Source organism: Spodoptera frugiperda, chromosome 24, assembly GCF_023101765.2.
Source record: "Spodoptera frugiperda isolate SF20-4 chromosome 24, AGI-APGP_CSIRO_Sfru_2.0, whole genome shotgun sequence".
NCBI lineage: Eukaryota > Metazoa > Arthropoda > Insecta > Lepidoptera > Noctuidae > Spodoptera > Spodoptera frugiperda.
In genome coordinates this window covers 4,464,972-4,474,568 of record NC_064235.1, presented here as the reverse complement: position 1 = coordinate 4,474,568, position 9,597 = coordinate 4,464,972, and the positions used below count along the sequence as shown (strand labels likewise).

The window sequence follows — 9,597 nt, the reverse complement described above, 5'->3', positions numbered from 1 at the left end:
AGACCCGAACTGTCCACTGCCTTCCACAGTCCACCCCCATTTTTTATCATACAGTATGTTAACTAACAGAGGGCGTTCCTTTAAACTCGTTAATCTATATCATTAATAGATTAAAATAAAAATATCAGCATAGAAAAATAAGCAATAAATTGCAACGTTGCCTTCCTTCAACTACGCGTGCACAGAGTGTTTCTTTTACGTATCGATTTAAAAATTTTGGTGAATATTTTAATATTGAAAAAATAAAATTGTTTGGCTTTTCCTACCCGTCTACTAAATAAAACCATTATATGTAACGTAGCATTTAGTTATTAAGTTACTACGATTCTGCTACAACGCTACGCCGTAGTAATTTTCGTAGCACGTATTAGTGTCTTAATGTGCACCTCTGCCTTCGGGGATCAAAGCCGTGACGACGTAATTTATTGTTTTGTTTGTGAAAACCATTTAAAATGAAAATTGTCATTTATATTTTACTTGATTAGTCCTTTATTAGCTTTATTAAAACAAAAACAGAAATATAATAAGTTTAAATGCATTATTAATATTTAGGTACAAAAATAACTAAATTTTAAAACCATTACATAGTATAAAACAAAGTCGCTTTCTGTATGTCGTATGCTTAAATCTTTAAAACTATGCAACGAATTTTGGTGCGGATTTTTTAATAGATAGAGTGATTCAAGAGGAAGGTTTATATGTATAATACATAATATGTCACCATTGCACCATGCAAAGCTGGGGCGGGTCGCTAGTACATAATATAGTCATAATAATTAATAAAACAGCCAAATTTCTTAAAAAAAACATGTGTCAGAGTTCAATCCAGGCGATTTTCAAACATGTCTTCTAAGGTATAGGGTGGATATTCACTTGACAGCACGTTGTTCATCCATAGGTCGGTATTTGGGTCCTCCTGTACAATGAGTAGGGGCAGATCTATCTTCGGCCTGCTATCCTTCATGTCTTCAGGTCGGTAATGGAGCTGAAATATAAAAAAATACGTTTATTTGTGCATTTCTCTCTCTTTTTTATGGTATAAGCCGGTAAACGAGCAGTTTCGTTGTGTGAGTGAGGTTATCGGAGGCCCAATTCCACCCTTCCCAATCTTCCCAATCCCCGATTCCCGAACAACAACCCTTAAATTCCTAACTCCCAAAAAGCCGGCAAGGTCGTCGGCCGGCGTCTACTCGTTTAAACAAAAAACGTCGTCGGCGTGTTACATAAAAAACAAAAGATGGATCACCTGATGGTAAGCAATCGCCGCCGCCCATGGACTCCCGAAATACCAGAGGCGTTACAAGTGCGTGTGTTAGGAATTTAAGGGTTGTTGGGGAACAGGGGATTGGGGAGATTTTTTTCTGAGAGCGTTTTTTCACGCTGGTTTCATTAAAAAAAGTTACCTGTACGGCATGTGGCGCCCTCTTCCGGCGCAGATAGTTGAAGCAGCACGCGCGGAAGCGGCGCGTGCCGCACGACGCGCTGCACTCGCGCCCGCACGAGTCGCACGACGACCACACGCCGCTCACTGGGACATAAACACAATGGATAAGTACGTATAAATATAAATAATTCGTGTATCCTCGTCGCCACTGAGATATTTGGGGAATCGTTGGGAACTCAGGGTATCTAATAGTGATTGAAATAAAACTGCTAGTCACCGTTTACAGCTATATTAGGACTGACACACCTTTATATACAATGGTCCAGTATTACCAGCTACCCACATGCTCGTAATACTGCGCAAGGCAAATAATAGGTGTTTACCCACATACATCACATAAATAAATACCGACAAATCAATCAATCGGCATCAATAAGCCTAAGCAAAAGCCTCTTCTCACATCTCCATGCAAGATACTAGATTACCAGGTAAAGGAGGATGCATATTTTGGTCCCACCTTCCAATAGCTATGTGTGTTACATCATTAGATAGGTAATTTTGAGCTGAATAAAAGTTACTATGGCGCTAAGTTCCAAATCTTAGTCCGTTCAGAGTTATTCTTTATTAAACATGGTAGTTTTGGTTTTATCATATCGTCACGCCTTTAATCCCCGGAGGGGTAGACAAAGGTGCTAATTGCGACACGTAATGCCGCTATACAATGTACACCCACTTTTCACCATTTGTGTTATAAGTCCCATGTTATAGGTGGTGAGCCTATTTCCAATTATACTGGACACAATTCCAGACTCCGTGCTACTACTGAGAAATTTTCGAAAAACCGAAAACACCCCAGCAATACTTTACCCGACCCGGGAATCGCACCCGAGACCCCTTATCCGGCAGTCGCACTTGCGACCACTCGACCAACGAGGCAGTCTAAAAGTCTAAAAGTAATATATTAGTAGGAATTTTTAATTATTAATTTTAATTATAATTATAATAATTTAATTATTTGAAGTGTTTGTATAACAACGCCACCATGCGCATCCGATTCCAGGAAGAGACTACGAGGCCAATCCAGTTGCGGAAGGGCGTGAGACAGGGAGACGTTATATCTCCGAAACTGTTCACGAACGCACTGGAGGACGTTTTTAAGCTCTTGGACTGGAGCGGACGCGGCATCAACATTAATGGCGAATACATCACTCATCTCCGTTTCGCCGATGACATAGTCGTAATGGCAGAGTCGCTGGAAGAGCTGAACACCATGCTCAGCGACCTCAATACCGTTTCCCAACAGGTGGGCCTTAAAATGAACATGGACAAGACGAAAATCATGTCAAATGTCCATGTTGCACCTATACCGGTTGTCGTTGGGAACGATATACTCGAAGTTGTAGACCACTACACATACCTGGGTCAGATCATCCAGCTAGGTAGGTCCAACTTCGAGAAAGAGGTCGCTCGAAGAATCCAACTCGGATGGGCAGCATTTGGGAAGTTGCATGAAGTCTTCTCGTCAAAAATCCCGCAGTGTCTGAAGACCAGGATGTACAACCAGTGTGTGTTGCCAGTGATGACGTACGGTACCGAGACATGGTCCCTAACTGCTGGCCTTTTAGAAAGGCTCAGAGTCGCCCAGCGCGCGATGGAGAGAGCTATGCTCGGAGTATCTTTGCGCGACAAAATCCGAAATATGGAAATTCGCCAAAGAACAAGAGTTACAGACATAGCTCTCAAAATATGCAGGCTGAAGTGGCAATGGGCAGGCCACGTCGCTCGGAGGACTGATGGCCGCTGGGCCAGGAAGGTGACTGAGTGGCGACCGCGGACCGGAAGACGCAGCGTGGGCAGACCTCCCACTAGGTGGACCGACGACATCGTCAGAGTGGCGGGGAGCCAGTGGATGCAGGTGGCGGCTTGTCGTTCTACGTGGAGGACCAAGGGGGAGGCCTTTGTTCAGCAGTGGACGTCTCTCGGCTGATGATGATGATGATGATGAGTAGGAATATTTACCAATAAACACTAAAGCCAGAATTGCAGTTAACTTGAACATTTTTCTTATTATTAACAATATGAATATTTTATTACTCTTGGTGTTTCTACAGGCGATGATACACTGCCGCTGTGGAGACAGTCTCCGCTTTTTATATCAGTGTATAGTTTACTTAGTATTATTGTAAGTAGGCGATAGATGTAGCTTTTAAGTCTAGAATAGTTTATGTCTAGACAACCTCGTTGATCGAGTGGTCGCAACTGTGACTGCTGCACGTCTGCGCACGCTGCTCATGATGAAGAGTCCCTCTGTGACTCGAAACTAGTAGAGCTTTTGTCCATTAATGTACGTGAGTAAACCGTGATTTTTTCAGTTATTATAAAAACAATGGAGGCGTTGAATTGTCAAATGAAAAAAAAATCTTCAAAACACATGCTACCCGACCCAAAAAACTTGATGTTCACACTAATATTACAAATGTGAAAGTTTGGATGTTTGTCCGACAATCACGTTGCAACTACTGAACAGATTTTAATGAAATTTGGTACAAAAACAATGTATGAGCTGACTTGAGTGATATGGGATACTTTTTATCCGGGCGAAGTCGCTGGCAAAAACTAGTTATGAATAATATGACTATCTTTTTATAATAAATATCGTGATAATAAATTACATAAAAAAACACAGCGACGTCGCCGCGTCTGCGCACGCTACTCATGATAAAGAGTCCCTCTCTTCAGAGCTTGTCTCCGTTAATGTACGGGAGAAAACCGTGATTTTCAGTTAATTTAGTACCTAGGTCTCAAGATAGTTATTATAAAAATATAGTATATTCATAAATTATTCCACGGGAACGCGAGCGAAGCCACTGACAGAAGCTAATGAATAACATGACTGTCGGTCTGTCGCCAAGATGTCTACAATAAGATGTTTTCAAACATGACTCGACGCCAGCTGACGTCAGACTCGCTGCCCTCACTGGACATCCTCGGAGCCACCGCTGCTACTGAGTCATTCATAATGTACACAGAACGCAGGATCACGCACGAGTTTAATGGGTATTGGTAGACATGTAAAACGGCAACGCACTTGCAACGCCTCTGGTGTTTCAAATGTCCATGGGTGACGGCGATTGCTTACCATCGGGTAATACGTCTGCTCATTTCATATAAAAAATATTTATCTGCCAGTGGTTTCTAAAGAATTCTATGCACCTATTTTCTATAAACAACAATTTGTGGATCACACAAAGTGTTGCTCCGTGCGGGAATCGAACCCGCTACCCGTTGCTCGGCAGCCAGTTGCCCAGCCACCGCACCAACCGTGCAGTCAAATATGTGATTCAATCACTTATACATATAGTCCTTGCCATACCTTATTTTGTGATTTTGTCTTACTTTAAGATTTGGAAAATTTTAACATTTTTATTTTGTGATTCAAGAACTTTGCACCATGTACTATTTAATTTTCAGGCTCTTACTTAGTATGCTACATATTGCTGTACAACTCAACTTAGTTTATCTTTTAATATCTATCAATTTTGCTATTATTTAGATTCACTCAATAGTCCTACCTAATAATGTACTCAAGATGTCTCAACTCAAGTCCCCAAGATACAGGATTATCCTAGTTTGGGGGCTACCGATACACTTGATGACAACACCAAAATTAAACAAATTATTGTGATATACAATGTGATAGGGGCGAGACTTCTAACCCGTTAAGGCTGAGTTCTACACCTAATTTTATCGACAAAAGTCGGGGGTCGAAGTGGTCGAATCCCCTCCCCCTAAAAGTTATGGCTATTTTAATATTTTTTTTACTTTTTTTGATATCAAAGGTTGTATGCGTCGTAGAAACAAAAAAAAAACAACAAACGGTAGCTAATAACCTTGGCTAACTAATTCATTACTTTTTTCATATGTTTGATAATGTTTTGGTGAGAAAAAAAAATCATTTGTGAATTATTTTTACCGAAAAAATCACTATTTTTCAATATTTTCAATTAGGGGTTCAACCCCCATATTATTTTTTTTGTCGATAAAATTAGATGTAGATCTCAGCCTTAACGGGTTAGAAGTCTCGCCCCTATCACATTGTAGTATAAGACCATAATGATTGTGAAGTTCGTTAATTTCTTATTCTTATTGTAAATTAAGAATGATGACCAATTTAAACGCCGACTGCCTCGTTGGTCGAGTGGCGGCCTGTGAAAGTGGTGTGCTGAGTAGGCTCACGCTAGCGCCTAGCTTCACTGGCAGACAAGCTGACAAAAGTGCCTAATTTAGGATTAATCTATATATTAATACGTGATGCAAAAACTTTATACCCCTTTTTACGAAAATTGCGCGAACCTAGGAGCATAAAATTTGGTACACTTATAGTTTGTGTAGGAGAAGTGCAGAACGCTAATATTTATCAAAAATAATGCTTATAAAGTACATTAAATCAATAAATACAGCATTACACACACTACCATGCCTAGTATCTGATCGTATTTGACAAAACGTCAAAATTAACAGACATTGCGATTATATTCTCACGTCTTATATGAATAGAGTTTTATAACAGAATTTGTTTGAGTTAAATAAAAATTATCCTTGAATGTATGTTAAGTGGTATTGTCAATTAAATCGTAAATGGTCGAATTTCGACCACTAGGCGACCACTAGTAAAAATAAATATTTGATTTGATTTTGACTTTTCTATTATGCCATGGCCAGACAAAAAACAAAAAACTGAAAATCTAGACATATTCAATACTTATTGACAGACACTATTCATTACTCTAAAATACGATTGGCATTTATTTCACTTACAAAAGTACCTACCGAAGTACACGAGCAAATATTGGAACACAAATAAGTACAGTATGATCTAAAAAGGTTTGTCTTTACTCGCCTACACTGTGTTAAGTAAATAGAATATATCATATAAAATGAGGAGGCAATGTATTGGGACTCATTCGATTCTTAGCCTCGGCTTCAGTCGTGTGTTCCGTGAAAAAAAACATGTTTAAAATGTTTGTCGTTTTGTGTTTAATGTTCGTTGGTAAGTTTAAATCATAGATTAATCTTTCCCTTCGCTTTTTTTATGAAACACGCCGCACGCCGTAATCGATCAGATGTATCAGCTGATGGTAAGCAATCGCCGCCGCTCATGTACACTTGAAACACCAGAGGCCTTACTTATTGAGCCTGCCAATACTATAATGTCCTGTCATGTCCCGCACCGGCGAAAAGTTCTCACATTTCGCGTCCGCACTAGCTGGAAGTCCCCCGAAGCTCGAAGGGGTAGGCAGAGGTGCCCATTATGGCACATAATGCCAATTTACACCCACATTTCACAATTTATGTTGTAAGTCCCGTGTAATAGGTGGTGAGCCTCTTACCATATACCGGGCACATTTCCAGACTCTGTGCTACTACTGAGAAATTTTCGAAAACCCGAAAAATGCCCCTTCGCCCGACGAGCATTAAAGCCAGACGCACTTGCAACCGCTCGGCCAACGAGGCAGACAGATAATAGGAATGATGACTGGGTCAAAAATAAATTATTACAACTTTTCAATACAATAAAATATCCAAAAATAATCACACTCTCATTCATAAATTATATGAACTACTTAATTTTCGATTTTTTGTAGCTAAATTTCTAGAAATAAGTCTGCTACTTGTAAAAATCTGATAACGTCATAATAGAGTATTTCATACAAAGTTCATAGAAAATATCGCTTTTGACGTTACGAAAAAATGTATTGAATTTGACTAGTAGGAAACATGCCTATTATACTACTATTACAATGTATGAATATCAGCATATTGTGTATCCAGCTGTGGACAACTTAACGGGTTGTCGGAACGCTGGTTCTATGCGGGAGTAGGGGTGGTGTTTACTCAGTAACAGTCTGACAATCTCTCTCGCCTCGCCATAGGATGATTATCTTGTGTTATTAATACAATACAATAAATAAGTTATTGTGTTTCTGTCCCAGTGAGCGGCGTGTGGTCGTCGTGCGATTCGTGCGGGCGCGAGTGCAGCGCGTCGTGCGGCACGCGCCGCTTCCGCGCGTGCTGCTTCAACTATCTGCGCCGCAAGAGGGCGCCACATGCCGTACAGGTAACTATGTCCCTGTGTAGATACCACAAGCTTATTTTTTTTTATTGGATATTGGGATGTTTACAATGATAATTATTTGCATTTTGCATGGTTCTTAAATGACTACTGTTTTTTTACTATATAAGCCGGTAAATGAGTAGACGTATCACCTGATAGTAAGCAATCACCGCCGCCCATGGACACCCGAATCGCCAGAGGCGTTACAAGTACATTGCTGTCTTTTGGGGGTTAGGAATTTTAGGTTTGTTGGGAAATCGAGGATTGGGAAGAGGAATAGATAATTGGGCCACTGGTAACCTCAATCACACAACGAAACAAAACGCAAGCGTTGCCTCACGTCGGTTTCCTGTGAGGCCGTGGTATCACTCCGGTCGAGCCGGCCCATTCGTGCCGAAGCATGGCTCTCCCACATTTACTCATCGAGGGTTTGTCAAAGAATTAATGTTTCCTTTTTAATTTCTAGGTTCACCAACTCATAGAAAATGTGAAGAGCCAAGAAAATTCAGATTTCCCAGTTTTCCTCATCGAAGATGCTCCCTTATCAGAACGGCTGATCAGCAACGTCTTGCCAAGCGAATACCAACCCTATACCACTGATAATTTAGTCGAAAATCAATTAGATTAGATTTATGTAAACTGGAAAACTTCAATGACTGATTTATTTAATGTATACTTATTATGTATCATAGTTTAACGTTTTGTAATTCTGATATTTATTTTCAAAGAAATAAAGTTTAAACTCGTATAAACAATTGTTTTTTTTTTAATGAAACACGCCGCAGTAAACGAGCATCACCTGATGGTAAGCAATCGCCGCCGCCCATGGACACTTGAAACACCAGAGGCGTTACAAGTGCGTTGCCGGCTTTTTGGGGGTTAGGAATTTAAGGGTTGTTGGGGAATCGGAGATTGGGAAGATTGGAAAGGGGAGAATTGGGCCTCCGGTAACCTCACTCACACAACGAAACACAACGCAAGCGTTGTTTCACGTCGGTTTTCTGCTCGGCCGTGGTATCACTTCGGTCGAGCCGGCCCATTCGTGCCGAAGCATGGCTCTCCCAGTTTTTGGCCAAGAATGTCTGGTGAAACGAAATTACCTTAATAGGGCGCTTTTCCACCAGATATATGTGACGCTACGTTGCTGTGGATGCGTTTGGCTTCCACACAATCATATTCATTGGTACACATAGCTTAGTGCTGGCGGAAACGGACTCAGCTACGCTTTTTATCTGGAAAGATGCGTGCTATGGATGGATGGCTTCCCTACTATCGATACATCTTCCTCGCACAGCTACATAGCTTAGTATCAGTGAAACCGATCACATAGTTTCACAGCTTAGCTATTACATTTTAGTAGTATAGCTACATAGCACATTAATTTCTGGTGGCCAAACTACACAAAATATAAGCTCAATCAGCTGAAGATTCAAAATTTTGTTGTAAGATTAGCAGTGAGTATCCCAGCCAACCACTACAGTACTAAACATTTATTTATTTATTTACTTAATAAGGGTCTCCAACAAGGAATACACATTGAAAACACGAATAACAATACAATCAATATTAAAACTATGTGCTTCCTCAATTATAGGAGGCCACATCATGTAAAAAAAATATAAAATAATACACAATGTCATAAACTAAAATATACAACATACATAGAACAAAAAAAAAATGTAAAATATGGCAAACATCAAATAAAACATAATCGGACAAATTCAAGCACAATGAAACAAAAAAAAATAATCAACTCAAACACATCACAATGTCTGAAATCAAATTATATAATAATAATAGAATAATCTAATACATAATAAGCAAATAATCAATTAAAAATAATCAATAATTAAAAACAATCACACCCGATGCACATTAACGGTTACATATTTGTAATAATTTTCGATGCGTCAACATTCAGGAATCCAAACTACATGCAATTATTTTTCTAAACTTTCGGAGAGAGTTGTGGAAGATATCGATATCATCACACGATTCTGACATTCTGTTATATTGCAAAGTAAGTCTAGCTATTGGTGAATGTTTACCCAAGTTTTTTCGAATTCTCGGTATATGCAGTAATGGCTTACATAGATCT

At 39.7% G+C, this 9,597-nt stretch overlaps 3 protein-coding genes across 3 annotated transcripts in view; 1 reads left to right on the top strand and 2 right to left on the bottom strand.

Moving 5' to 3' along the window:
* LOC118278735 (zinc finger protein 248-like) overlaps positions 1 to 9,597 on the bottom strand; it is a 37,984-nt gene that overhangs the window by 10,705 nt on the left and 17,682 nt on the right. The window lies entirely within an intron of this gene.
* Positions 730 to 3,479, bottom strand: LOC118278848 (uncharacterized). The gene is made up of 3 exons (XM_035598239.2): positions 3,404 to 3,479; positions 1,404 to 1,528; positions 730 to 985 (listed from the first exon to the last, which is right to left on the bottom strand). Exons 1-3 carry the CDS (start codon positions 3,441 to 3,443, stop codon positions 821 to 823), a joined length of 330 nt encoding a protein of 109 aa, XP_035454132.2. The 5' UTR covers positions 3,444 to 3,479; the 3' UTR covers positions 730 to 820.
* On the top strand, positions 6,364 to 8,254 carry LOC118278852 (uncharacterized). The gene is made up of 3 exons (XM_035598245.2): positions 6,364 to 6,434; positions 7,378 to 7,502; positions 7,966 to 8,254. Exons 1-3 carry the CDS (start codon positions 6,395 to 6,397, stop codon positions 8,125 to 8,127), a joined length of 327 nt encoding a protein of 108 aa, XP_035454138.2. The 5' UTR covers positions 6,364 to 6,394; the 3' UTR covers positions 8,128 to 8,254.